At 37.4% G+C, this 14,626-nt stretch overlaps 1 protein-coding gene across 1 annotated transcript in view; it reads left to right on the forward strand.

Moving 5' to 3' along the window:
• Window positions 1-12,010, forward strand: part of lrp2b (low density lipoprotein receptor-related protein 2b) — a 94,023-nt gene extending 82,013 nt beyond the window's left edge. The window contains exons 76-82 of the mRNA XM_029120088.2: window positions 1,344-1,408; window positions 1,500-1,635; window positions 5,600-5,669; window positions 8,755-8,862; window positions 9,019-9,102; window positions 10,745-10,798; window positions 11,316-12,010. Coding sequence (XP_028975921.2) covers window positions 1,344-1,408; window positions 1,500-1,635; window positions 5,600-5,669; window positions 8,755-8,862; window positions 9,019-9,102; window positions 10,745-10,798; window positions 11,316-11,357 — 559 coding nt within the window. The 3' untranslated portion in view covers window positions 11,358-12,010. The remainder of the gene's footprint in view (window positions 1-1,343; window positions 1,409-1,499; window positions 1,636-5,599; window positions 5,670-8,754; window positions 8,863-9,018; window positions 9,103-10,744; window positions 10,799-11,315) is intronic.
• Window positions 12,011-14,626: the final 2,616 nt, after the last annotated feature.

Genomic DNA, 14,626 nt, shown 5'->3' on the forward strand with positions numbered 1-14,626 from the left:
AATTACAGCAAAGACCTGGAAGTAATTAGGGTTACTCTAATTCCCCATTTATAATCCGCACTGTTTATAAACCGCACCATTAATTTTATAGCTTTGTGTGTATACAAATCCCAAGCATTAACCACACCAATATATGCTCGAAGAATTGACCTTTCGCAAAACCCCTCCCTCAAATGCTCCTTGTCCAATCCTACCATAACAACCGGTCACTACTTGAAGAGGGTCCATCAAACTTTTGATATGAAGGCTCAAAATGGTGAAATGGTGTGCCTTTTCCGACAGCAGGTACTCAAAAGGTTTACGAAAGGTTTACAGGGGGGAGTCGTTTACAGTGAGTTGTGAAATGCTTTAGTCAACATTTATACATACTTATTTATTAGACAACAATGTTATCTACAGCTGATGTTATAGTTATTTACCATTACGTTAGCTAGATAGCCAGATACCTCAGATATTATTTTGTTACGTTGGGGCACTTGTAGGCTTAGTTTAACAGTTGACTTTCTCCTGAAGTTGATGGGATGATGTTGACTGATGAAAGAAAAATAGCTATATAAATAGAACTTACCTGGCAGTGCAAGAGCATGACTCGTCCACAAGGCTGTGCTGGTCGCATTTGAGTTCATGGGGTTTCTTATTCTTTCACTGAGATCTGTATGATTGTTCTTCTTCCTTGTTTATCTGAATATTGTGAACATATCCTTCTGCATATTGCAATCCCTCGATCTGGAGGATATGAAGAGGTATTACTCTGAAAAGAATCACTTGCACTGACCGGTAATATGCTACTTTTCTCCTTTGTGCTTGGCTGTACAGAAGTTGCTGCTTACAAAGAAGCGCAGCTTGACGGGCGTAGCAAGAGTAACTAAGATTGGCGGGTCATTTGCGAAAGATCAATTATGACCCTTGCATATATTGTACATTAATATGAAACATCTGTCATAGGGTGCTACCAAAATTAATTTGTTGAAGAATGAAATATGTTTGGAAAACTTTGTACATGAGTTTCTGAGACCTCTATGTCGTCAAGCAATCATCTGTGAAAAAGTTTGCTGGTGGAAGCGGTTTTAAAAATGTTAATTTGTGTATTTGCCACACCCATGTATTAACAGCTGTGGTTGAAAATGTTTTCAAAATCCATGTATAAGCCGTGGTTTATAAACAAGACATTATGGTAACTGCCTTGCTTGAAGACATTATGACAGACTTTTCACTTTGCCAGTTTAAATTTAGCAACATTTTGGTTATTGGTAAAATGCTCCAACCACTAGGCAACCTGCAGCCCAATATGTGTACAAACCCTCCTCCCTTTGACTATATATTTGTTTTGATTTTATCCATAGATGTCCACCAGAATTTGAAGGCGAATTTTGCGAGATTAACGCATTTGGGGTGGTGGCATCTTCAGGTACGTGCTACAGTATATCCTTGATCTAAAGTATTTCCTTCATACCACAAGATGAGTCATTCCATTCTCTTTCTGTCTTTCTCCATCTCAGTGGGTATTGCCATCGGGGTGACTGTAGCGATAGTAATTCTCCTGGGTGGTCTCGTCTACACTGCCCAGAGGAAGTCCAGTATCATGGAGACTATGAGACATATCATGCCTAGTATGCCCAGCATGCCAAGCTTCAGGTGAGCCATACTGCCAAAGGTAGCTGCTGCAGAATATCATGTCCACTACCTTTCTAAGGGAATGCTGATGTTAGCCCAACAACACATCATGAGATGCTATATTCAGACCAACAACCCGTTCGATTTTAAAGGGATACTTAAACTATCCCAACTACCCATGACATAAGGGGAATCTAATGCTTAAGTGAAGTTCGCTCATAATACGGGGGTCATTTTGGAGGACCAAACCTGCCAAAATTAGAAATAAATAGATGTATCAATAAATATATTCACACATAAAAATATAATTGTGTAAATCAAAATTATTTCCCTATTTTATTTAATTCCTTGATCATTCATTTCTGTATTTATTTTTATATTCATTTCCATAATTCCATATATTTCTGTATTTATTAATTTCTGTATTCTTTTATTTCTGTATTTATACATTTCCATTTTCTTTTATTTCTGTATTTATTTATTTCTGTATTTCCTTGTCCTTAAGCTAAACTCCCCTAGGTCTGGACCTATGCACTGGCGTTGAAATCAACTCATTATCCCCATCAGAACCCCCATGAAAGGCCTGAAAAAATGCACCATTTTTGTAGCTTATTCAACTGGAGAAAAGGACCTCTTCTTTTTCCAAAAACTCCTCTTTTCTGTAGGCTAACTGGCTTACATCATAATACAACCTTGGGGATGGTCTTATTCTAAAGGGGAGACCGCAAAGAGTGTTCCATGATTTCAGTGGTGTGATTTGGATGTTCCAACAAATATAGATCTTTATATTCAGGTTTTGCCCTACCTTCATGCTTGTCTCACTACTCAGTGATTTAACATTTAGTTTTTCTTCAGTTTGGCTGAGGTCTCTTCATTGTTTTGAACTTTAGTCATGCCTTCTACGTGGTTTCATAAAACAACTACATAAATTAAGTTGTTAGACATTAGCTCAGCACCAAGATCAAAAACATGTTATTTTTAATGTCAAGTCACACCGCAGCAGCCTACAGTACCAACCTTTCTAACCATTTTTGCGGTCTGCAATGTAAGAGAAATGTTACTGTTCACATGTGCTTCGTCCCTAATACTGGTAAATACTGCCTTCTGTACAAATGTCGCTCATCTAAATACAGCGTTTTTTTTGTGTGGTGAAATCAGGTAGATTAAAGATAAAAGATCATGCTCCTTGTAGTTGAATGCGAACAATGAGAGTGAAGATGTATATTATTGATTACATAGTTGATCACATGCAGCAGGAAAAAATCATTTTCCATTCTAAACTTAGTATTGCAATCTTATTCATGAAATTCCTTTTTTAATTAGGAAAGAAACAAAATATGAAACATAAAATCTGTCTGAATATATTAAATTTTGCTGATTATTTTGTAGATCCATGAAAATGATCAAGCTTCCTATGTAAATCATCAAAGTCTTTGATATTAGGTTACCTTTATGCAAATCAGTTTACCTGTATTGGGCTTAGTAATAAAAAATTCTAATGGATTTATCAAGAATTTACATGTGGTGGATTTTCATTTTATAGATGTTTAGAGCCTTATTAAACAAACGAAAATACTATAGCACGTGTTCTTTGAACATGTGTCATTTTTTTTCTTATTCTTATTATTCTTATAAGACCTTCAATAAAAACAGTGACATTTTTCTTCATATAATTAATCTAAAAGACCTGTTCTAGTGTTAATAACAGATTAGGTATGTGACAGTCCTGTAACAAGCGCGTTGCCTCACCCTTCTCTGTCCTTGGGTTATTGTAGAGTGATTCACAGTAATTAGTTGACTCTAGTCCATTTTAAATAAATGAACACGTTAAGTTCAAATGCCATTTTATTAGAATTCTTTTTTTTGAACATTATTTATATTTATGAAAATATTCATGATACAATGATGGGTTGAACGTGTAGCCTGCTGCCCGTTTAACAACCAAAACTTATTTCATGTAAATGCGCTGTTAAATACTTTATATTATATTTTTATTTTGGTCTACTCTGACATATTGTTCTTTATCAAAGAAATGTGGTGGGAAAAATAATTCCTTATTACTTTAAAGTTTTTATTGAAAGAAACAGATGCAGTCTTCAGGAAATATTTGTGCAGAAAAGTAGCATCAGTGAAGCAACAAGTAATATTTGCTTGGTAAATGTCTGCAATTAGCCTACATAAATATTAACTTAATCGTCTTAATCAACAGCTATAATTCCAGTCAAATAATTCCAGGTCCTATTTCAGTTTAAATAATTGTGATTAACGAGTAGGAAATAACAGTTCATTTCTTCAAAGTAAAACAATTATTAAAACCTTTATTAAAACATGGTGAAGTGAAATAAAAACATTGTTCTTACAAAAATATCCGACATCTAAATTATGATTCAATAATGTTAGAGGTTGCCTAACAGTTGGTAGTTTTTCAACAACATAGCAATCCATGAATAGGATTATAGTAGACAATATTCCGCCAATTTGAATGTTTTATTCTGGCCATGTAAAAACAGGAAACACCACGTTTCAATAACAGGAATTTCAGGGGAAGATCGACATTCTCACAGATTTGATGTTTTTGTCTGAGCAGCATGGCACTGTAACGTGCCGCGGTATACCGCAGTATAATGAGGCATGCCTTGTCGCAGACTACCTTCTTGCTGGAATTAGATGAGCGACATCTGTACCCTTAAATCAGCCCGCATGGTATTATAGCCAGCAGTTAATAATGCAATTATTTATACCTTTTAATCGGAATGGAGGGGATATGTAGGCTGTTTTAAATGTGTTGGTGTTGAGTTGTTAAGTGTATACCACAGGTGTCAAACCGGTTCCACGGAGGGCCGAGTGTCTGCAGGTTTTTGCTCTCTCCTTGTACTTGATTGGTTAATTAGGTCACTGATTGGTTAGTTTCTGCCCTCACCTGGTTGTGTAGGTATGAACTAGGAACCAATTTATAGGAAAAACCAAAAACCTGCAGATACTCGGCCCTTTGTGGAACCGGTTCGACACCTGTGGTGTATACACTTAAATCTAACAGAACATTGCACAATTATGCCATATTTTATTATACTGCAGGGCGATAATGCTATTCTTATACTTTTTCAAAAAGGGTTTATAACCATGTTCATCCAGATTTAGTTTACTTTGGATTTGCCACTTTACGTTCAAAGCTTGTCAATTGAAAATTGAAAATGAATGTTGTTCATTCAATACATTTTTCTATACACTTTAATTCTTGGGATCCACTGATAATAATATAACCGCATTGGGCTTGACTGACTTTTGACAGCGCTTTTTAAGTAGTCTACAATTCTACGGCTTAGTTATGTTAGATTACATTTAGCTTGACGTTTAAAGTGATAGTTAAATAATAGCTATCACAAATTATTTCGTAAGTAAATAGCATGATTAGTGAAAATCTCTGGCTTCCAACATTGTAGATGGCAATGTCATCTCAGCCTAAGACAAGCTATGCCTAATGAAAAGGTATAATGTTTGCAAGGGCAATCAAGTTTAAAAGTTATCACCCACACGTTGCACTGAGATTTATAACTGGATGGGTTATCATGTATAGAAAAAGATGATGTTCCTCTATAAGCTGACACGGTCACATTTATGATTAGAAACATAACTGAATGAAATGTTATTCTCAAGATAAATGCAGATTGCGTCTTACACTACACTGATGCAGATGTTATTTTGTATCTAGAATTAAATTATTAAATTACAAAAATCCAAGAATGAGCACTGGTCAAAGTACTGCCAGTTAGCCTATAGAAAAACTGAGAGGAAATTCTGAATAGGCTAAAAAAAACGGTGCATCTTTGAGGGTCTTTCACAAGGGTTCTGATGGGGATAACAAGATGATTTCAATGCCAGTGCGTATGTCCAAACCGAGAGGATTTTGGCAGGTTTTGTCCTCCATAGGTAATATATGTTTTCCAATCCTTTTAATAATACTGTGAACTCTGTTTGACGTTTTCAGAGGTTTCCCGTCTCAAAGTTCTGGGCCATCAAAGGAGGAGGGGAGTGAACTGGATTTAAGCCTCAAAGTGGTATGTCCAATGAAACATAATTTTAATAGTCAATACAATTTTTACATTTCAAGGGCTGAGGAAGCTGATTTACAATAGTATAAAATGTTGTACATTAAGAAATGCTTGTAGATTCAATTGAATTCAAACATTTACGTGTTTGCAGCAGCATGTGATGTTTCAAATCTAAGCAGACATAAACCAGCAGTGGGGCCCAAAATGATCTTATTATTATCTGAACAACAAAGTTGAAACATTATTTTAACATTGGCGGATAATCCATTAAGCCATGGATCTCCGGTCGAGAGGCAAGAAAGACCAAAACTTTGTTGAATATCAAGCTAACAATAACACTGCCATAGCTAGCAAGATTAGCATTATATTATAGAACACCAAAAACTGTTCCACACTATTCCTAAATGCATCCCACTCCTCTGGCATGCTTTCTTTGAAGGAAGATTCAGGATGTAACAAACACCTTTCTTTGTAGATTGACTGGTAGTCTGCCAAACAGGCTGAAACATGTTCTTCAGTTGAAGGCTAGACACCCACCCTGAAACTATTGAGAATGAACAAGGCTTAAATTGCTTATCATCATTGCCATTGACGAATACACTAATGGACGTGATCAGGCAATCAAACGAGAAGGGTCTGTCTGCAGTCCGCCCAGGGAAGATCCACCCACACAAACTCCGCTCAAATAGAACACCTTCCAATTAGTTCCTCAAAGCTGCGGCTGCTGGTTTCTTTCTCGTTATACACCAACTTGTTTATTTCCTTGAAGAAGATAAAAAACAATGTCCTTATCTAACGATTTTATTGCGTATTAAATAGTGAAAATCTCATCATGTCTTCCTTTTTTACTGTAAAAACATGGATATAGATTGAGGGTGATTTGATGAAATATGTAAAAGAATTATAAGCTGAGTAATCTTAGTGATGGAATTCAAACTGAATTACCTCAGAGAGTCCTACGCAATTTTCCAGCCTGTTTAAAAATGTTCAGTGATCTAAAGTGTCAAATGCAGCACTGAGATCTATTAGAACCAGAACTGTTATTTTATCCAAATCAGTATTCAGCCATATATCATAGCCATTTCAGTGCTGTGGTGAGGTCGGGAGCCTGACTGAAATTTGTCTAAGAGACCACTTGACTTCACAAAATTGTTGATTGAAGACAACCTTCTCAATGATCTTGGCTATAAAAGGGAGATTTGATAAAGGTCTACTGTATAGTTGTTCAATATAAATGCATCCAGTGTTCTCTTTTCACGTAAGTGGTGCCAGACAAGAGCGAATGTCTCTTACTAAGCGAGTTAGTGAGTGGGTGGGTGAGTGACTGACTGACTGGCTATCCCTTGTTAAATAGCGTAGTGGTTAGAGACACAGATTGCCATGTGGGCGACCGGTTTTCAATCCTCGCCACTGACAGAAAAAAGTATCCATTAGGATTTGTTCAGATAAGACAAAAACTTCACTGGCTACAAGCTTCATTAGCTACATTATAGTAAGCCTGAAATAAAAATGTTACAGTTATATTGTGACTATTTCTGTTGGATTTTTGAAGTACGCATCCGTGCATGCTTTTTAGGGTGCTGTAGACCGCAACCCCTTGCACAGTAAAAGAGGAGGTGTTTCCATGATTCGTCTTTTCGCTTGACGAAAAAGTCAGTTATCATCACCTATATTGATGTAATTCAGGAATGAAAGAAAAATTTACGTTGTTGTGCCCTGAAAGGAAATAGCTTTGGCAGCGTGAAGTTCATATTCTGTCTCACTAGCAATTGCTCAATTCTTATGACTATTCCAATTATTAAGTTGATACTTGTAAGCCTATTACTGGCTAATAAGCTGTTAAAACGGCCAGTGGCATAAGCCATACAGTTCATAGATGCAATTTGTGGTGGAAGTATACTTAATAAGGAACGTTAGTTAGCTTAACACAATGCTTAACGGTGTCTAGCGAAATATTCAAACTTTGTATGTTGTTTATTCTTGATAGAATGATCTAATTTTATAACGAGGTAGTATGTCCCAATCGGTCCCAATACTGGCTTACTATATACAAAAGAGTACGTACTTCACCATTACCTGCAAAGTAAGTACTTATAGTTCAATCTTTGTTCAAGAGTACATTTTAGTTGCGCAAATAAATGTTGCGTTAATAAATGTCCTGTTATCCACATTATTTCAGCAAACATTTAATTGCAGAGGTACAAGTTGCATTCCCACTGTTTAAATAGTGGAATGGTTAAAGACACAGTCTGCCACATGGAAAACCGCGGGTCCAAACCAGCCAGGTACAACAACATTCATTACTTCTAATCACGGGCCGGCTGAACTAGGCTTGCCTGTTTCCTTTTATGGTTTAGGAGAGGCTTAATGGCAGAGACTATGAAAATGCCTAATTGAAGAGAGACATTAATTATTTGCTGCAGATCTATTGTTCTAGAATTAAAAATAGTTTTTAAAAAGTGTGCTGAGACAACATGTGGTTGCTTTAAGATGTCGAACTGTTTCTTCCAGGGTTTTTGATCAATTGTATAAAATTGCGACATAATAAGCGCTACACTTATCTGTACCGTTCAGTACAAAAAATTTGTCTTGGTGCGCTTTGTGAGCTGAATGAATATGGTGCAGTTTCAACGATGCAGATTACTTTTTTGTTTGCAGAACAAAAATTCTAAACTCTGAGTTTCCCCCGGGAGAAGGATTTTCGGGCTGTTACTTAGTAACTGAAGTAGCCTAGCACATGTGATGCAGCTTTGTAAATAAATAAGACGAACACAAATGACAAGCCAAACCTTTATTGTGCCTTCTTTTGATCAGGAAAGATGGCCAATTAACTTCATAATCAATCTAAAAAACATTTTCTTTGGACACTCGCTGTTACCACTCCCTCTCCTAACATATTTTTTAATGCTGTTATAGACCATAGGAATCGAAGAGTTTAAGATAAGCAGGAGCCATGTTGGTGAAGAGTAGAGATGGATATTGAACCCTGGTCTCTGAACCCTATGCATGGAGTTGGTAGTTTTACCACAGGATCACGCTGTTGACTGTGTCTTTATGGTTGTCCTAAATATTTTTTTCCTTGGTTTTATAGGAAAACCTTGAGAACCCTTTGTATGCTGAACCTGATGTGGTCCATGTGGTAGCTGGCCCCGAGCCCAAAGCTGGTGCCACTCCTGCTTACATGGTCTCAGTCAAGGAGGTAAATATTGAAATAGTTATTTTTAAATACAGCTTACCTTTGACCTAAGGTTAACTGACCTTTTAAATGTAACTGACAACATTTGACATGCAAACTCAACTGAAGATATACAGGCTACTAAGATATACAGGCTATTCTAACCACCTGCCATTTTAGGGGACCTTTGGCAATGCAGAATGTTCTTCTGACTCTGGTGAGGTGGTGACTCCCAAAGAACCGGTTGCAGACACATCACTTAAGGTATCCATGGAGAAAATACATGTAAATTAGACAGTGTTCATTGGGAAAATTATCTGCCATCATGTACTGTAATTGTAGTTTTGTACAAATCTACGTGTGTATACCATACTTTTAAATTACCATAGGTGTTAAAGGGGAATTTCACCATAGCTCACCTTCTTTATGTACTAATTACTAATTTTAGCCATGATACAGTTAGGTCTGGAAATAATTGGACACTGACACAAGTTCTGTTATTTCAGCTGTTTACAAAAATAAATTCTAGTTTCAGTTAAATAATGAATATGGGCTAAAAGTGCAGTTTGAGGGTATTCACATCCAAATTGGAGCAAGGGTTTAGGAATTACAACTCTTTAATATGTAGCCCCCTCTTTTTTAATGGACCAAAAGTAATTGGACAAAAGCAGTTTCATGGACAGGTGTGGGCTATTCCTTCATTATTACCTCATCAATTAAGCAGGTAAAGGCCTGAAGTTGATTCCAGGTGTGGCATTCACATTTGGAAGCTGTTGCTGTGAACCCACAACATGCGGTCAAAGGAGCTCTGAATGCAAATGAAACAGGTCATCCTTAGGCTTCCAAAAAATCCATATAAAACCAAAGAATCCTAATTTCACCAGAGATGGAGACATAGACTCAGGAAGATCTGATGCAACAGTGTTTCCGTTAAGAAGAAAACAGGAGCGGGTCAGGGCCAGGCAAAGGTTCGGTACACGGATGGGGAGTAGTAAGGCACAGACAGATGATCTTGGTTGGGGTTAAGGCTGTAGGGCGTACCAGGCCATCAAATGGTTGCCAGAGTCGTAGTCGGGGGCCAGCAGGAGATCGGTACACAGGAGGGCAAACAGAGCATACTAGAATGATAGAAAGGCATGGAGACGTGGGAAGACGTGCCACGAAAACACAAGACAAACAGAAGGCACAGGTTAAATGCACAAATGGTAATCAAGAGAACCGGGAACACATTGGAGTGAGGCAACAAGAACGGACAGGTGAAAGGTGATTGGGCATGACAGAAAAATAAACTTTATAAAACGACACTTGTTTTGATAAACCAACTTTGGTAATGCACATAATAAGGTCTTCTGTACCTGGCTGTACTAATTACAAGTAGGTTTTTTCAGAACAACAGGTCAGTAACTTAATTTAAGTTTAAGCTGTTATAAGACCGATAAAAGAACACTTCTGATCATGTAGAATATACATTATACAGGCAGACAGCTACCTGCCACGCAAATACTGTGTTCTCCAATGTTCTAGTAAACTTGCAATTTTAACAATTGAACCATGGAATCTTTGCGAAATGAAGCAAAACAGAACTCACTTGCCCTTCTGTAGCTGTTCTGATGTTACTAGTGTCTTGTTTAGCACTCAAAGCAAATTCCTGAGCTCCTTCTGGATAGTAATGTTCAGAACAAATCTCACTTGCCTACTAATCTTTCAAAAATGATATATACTTAAGGATCCCTCAGGGAGAAATGCCTTTATGGTGAATACATGAATATGATCGTCATGGCTATGTTTATGTTTGAAATATTATTTATGTTGAGATTGAGATTATGTTGAGATTATGATAATTAAGTCACATAAATGTCAACAATTATATTACTGCTAATGACTACTTTTTCATCATTCTCTTCAGTTTAAACTGATCCCTGACAGCGTCGACAACAGTTTTATAAATCCACTGTTCTCTGTGAGTATTTAAGGAATAAGCTTGTTTTGAAAAATGTGTGAATTAGTCAACATTACACAATCTTATACTTTAGTTTCTACAAAATACTAAACCAGCAGAGCACAGACAGCATCCAGACCAAGAACAGGGACAAATGGATTACAGGTCCCGACAAGTATATAGACAGAATAAATGTTGAGAGGACATTTGTTGGAATTTGACCCCTTTTATCATGTGAACATAGTATATGGCAAAATGTTTACACTCCTAAGAAAAACAGCTACATTATTCACCAAGCAGAAGATGACTATTAAGCTGTTTGGGATTGCGGAGGTTGTGAAATGCGGGGTTGTTATTTTTATTATAAATAATCACATTTACTTAGACCGTTGCCACCTTCTCAAATAACATTTGAATATCCTGTCTATAACGTTTTTGATAGTCCACTGGAACCAGTGAAATGTTCCTAAATCGTAAACTAATCCATTATATAGTGTTAGGTCAATGTGCTGGATTCATTCTAACCTTCTTTTGACAGGATCTCACTCTACCATCCACACCAACAGACTCCTTCGTCTGATATCCACACCACGCAAATCAGTGGAGGGACAACTGGCCTGAACACTGGACTTAACAGAAAACCAGTAGGACTAACACTGGACTAAACATAGTCTACCTTAACTTTTATGTTATCTGATACAACAAACATTTGTAAACAATTTTACTTTTGTTGACATCATAAAAACCTGAATTTCAAAACACCAGCAATAGAAGAAGAATTCAGAGACATTCCAGGAAGTGATGCAATCATGTGTGAAAGGTACATGTAGAAATTACCTTAAAAATAGCCAGTTTCCATATCAGAACATTCAGCAAACAATTGTACCAAATATTTGAGGGACACAATTATATCAGGATTTCTATAAGAAATATATTGTTTTACATAAGAAAATACTGTCAAATGTTAAATTACAATCTGTGATTAACTATATTTGTTTAACTGTCATCATATAGTGAATAAAAAACTGTTAATTATTTGAGAAAATGTCTGTTCAGCTATTGAATGATTCAAGTGTTCCCAGAGGATCTTTTCAGCAAGGCCTTTGATTTCTTCATCCTGTGTATTGATCTGTAAAAGTTTAATTATCTGTCCGTGAAATTATTTGTTAGGATGAAGGATAATATTGAACAAATTCATTGTAATTATAGGTCTGTTTAGACCATATTTTCTCATTTCTGTTTGTCCTGAATTTGTCCACATTCTGTTTGTGACTACATTCACAGATGTTATCTGTTTGTTATCGTATCTTATAAGTCTAAATAGGTAAGATCAGGTCAGTTTTGGACCAAGATCAGGACCTAAGGACACTTTCTAACTACAGGTGTAAACTGGGCTGTTGACTAAAACCATAATACAGATGTTCTTTCTACCTTATCCCTCTTTCAGAGACTTGTTTCAAATGTGAACATATGTTTACATTCTCAAAGCAAGTGAAACCAGAGAAGCAACCAGGCATGCCAGTCAGTCAGTCAGTCAGTGACATTCACTCTTCCTGAACGGCTCCGCTTATGTGGTCCGGCAAAAAGAAACAGCAATTAAAACAAAAACAACATAAGCAAATCCAAAATTTGAAGTAAAAGTTACACTCAAGTTTAAAAATGGATATAGATATTCTGAATGTTATGGTTCCTGGGAAGGTGTTCCGGTCCCGTCCCACCGGGAGGAGACCCCGGGGAAGACCTAGGACACGCTGGAGGGACTATGTCTCCCGGCTGGCCTGGGAACGCCTCGGTGTCCCCCTGGAAGAGCTGGAGGAAGTGTCTAGGGAGAGGGAAGTCTGGGCATCCCTGCTTAGACTGCTGCCCCCGCGACCCGGCCCCGGATAAGCGGAAGATAATGATGATGATGATGAATGTTATGGTTTAGGCTATGTACAGGTGCTGGTCATAAAATTAGAATATCATCAAAAAGTTGATTTATTTCAGTAATTCCATTCAAAAAGTGAAACTTGTATATTATATTCATTCATTACACACAGACTGATTTATTTCAAATGTTTATTTCTTTTAATTGTGATGATTATAACTGACAACTAATGAAAATCCCAAATTCAGTATCTTAGAAAATTTGAATATGACTTTAGACCAATACAAAAAAATGTTTTTTGAAATGTTGGCCAACTGAAAAGTATGAACATGAAAAGTATGAGCATGTACAGCACTCAATACTTATTTGGGGATCCTTTTGCCTGAATTACTGCAGCAATGCGGCGTGGCATGGAGTCGATCAGTCTGTGGCACTGCTCAGGTTTTATGAGAGCCGAGGTTGCTCTGAGAGTGGCCTTCAGCTCTTCTGCATTGTTGGGTCTGGCATATCGCATTTTCTTCTTCACAATATCCATAGATTTTCTATAGGGTTAAGGTCAGGCCAGTTTGCTGGCCAATTAAGAACAGGGATACCATGGTCCTTAAACCAGGTAGTGGTAGCTTTGGCACTGTGTGCAGGTGCCAAGTCCTGTTGGAAAATGAAATCTGCTTCTCCATAAAGTTGGTCAGCAGCAGGAAGCATGAAGTGCTCTAAAACTTCCTGGTAGATGGCTGCGTTGACCTTGGACCTCAGAAAACATTGTGGACCAACACCAGCAGATGACATGGCACCCCAAACCATCACTGACTGGAAACTTTACACTGAACTTCAAGCAACGTGGATTCTGTGCCTCTCCTCTCTTCCTCCAGACTCTGGGACCTTGATTTCCAAAGGAAATGCAAAATGTACTTTCATCAGAGAACATAACTCCGCAGCAGTCCAGTCCTTTTTGTCTTTAGCCCAGGCGAGACGCTTCTGACGCTGTGTCTTGTTCAAGAGTGGCTTGACACAAGGAATGTGACAGCTGAAACCCATGTCTTGCATAAGTCTGTGCGTGGTAGTTCTTGAAGCACTGACTCCAGCTGCAGTCCACTCTTTGTGAATCTCCCCCACATTTTTGAAAGGGTTTTGTTTCACAATCCTCTCCAGAGTGCGGTTTTCCCTATTGCTTGTACACTTTTTTCTACCACATCTTTTCCTTCCCTTCACCTCTCTGTTAATGTGCTTGGACACAGAGCTCTGTGAACAGCCAGCCTCTTTAGCTGTGACCTTTTGTGTCTTGCCCTCCTTGTGCAAGGTGTCAATGGTCGTCTTTTGGACAGCGGTCAAGTCAGCAGTCTTCCCCATGATTGTGTTGCCTACAGAACTAGACTGAGAGACCATTTAAAGGCCTTTGCAGGTGTTTTGGGTTAATTAGCTGATTAGAGTGTGGCACCAGGTGTCTTCAATATTGAACCTTTTCACAATATTCAAATTTTCTGAGATACTGAATTTGGGGTTTTCATTAGTTGTCAGTTATAATCATGAAAATTAAAAGAAATAAACACTTGAAATATATCAGTCTGTGTGGAATGAATGTATACAATATACAAGTTTCCCTTTTTGAATGGAATTACTGAAACAAATATACTTTTTGATGATATTCAAATTTTATGACCAGCACCTGTACAGTGTGGTAAATAGACATGGGTTAGGTTCATAATGTTTGTGCTCCACTGGTTGCCTTTTCTTCATTGCAAAGGGTCATAAATCCTGGTGAAATGTCACCTTACAGATATCGGAGCTTATGTTTTATTTGAGCTGAGGGAAATACAGTGGGAAGAACAACTATTTAATACACTGCCGATTTTGCAGGTTTTCCTACTTACAAAGCATGTAGAGGTCTGTAATTTTTATCATAGGTACACTTCAACTGTGAGAGACGGAGTCTATAACAAAAATACAGAAAATCACATTGTATGATTTTTTTATAATTAATTAGC

Source organism: Esox lucius, chromosome 5 (genome assembly GCF_011004845.1).
Source record: "Esox lucius isolate fEsoLuc1 chromosome 5, fEsoLuc1.pri, whole genome shotgun sequence".
NCBI classification, from domain to species: domain Eukaryota; kingdom Metazoa; phylum Chordata; class Actinopteri; order Esociformes; family Esocidae; genus Esox; species Esox lucius.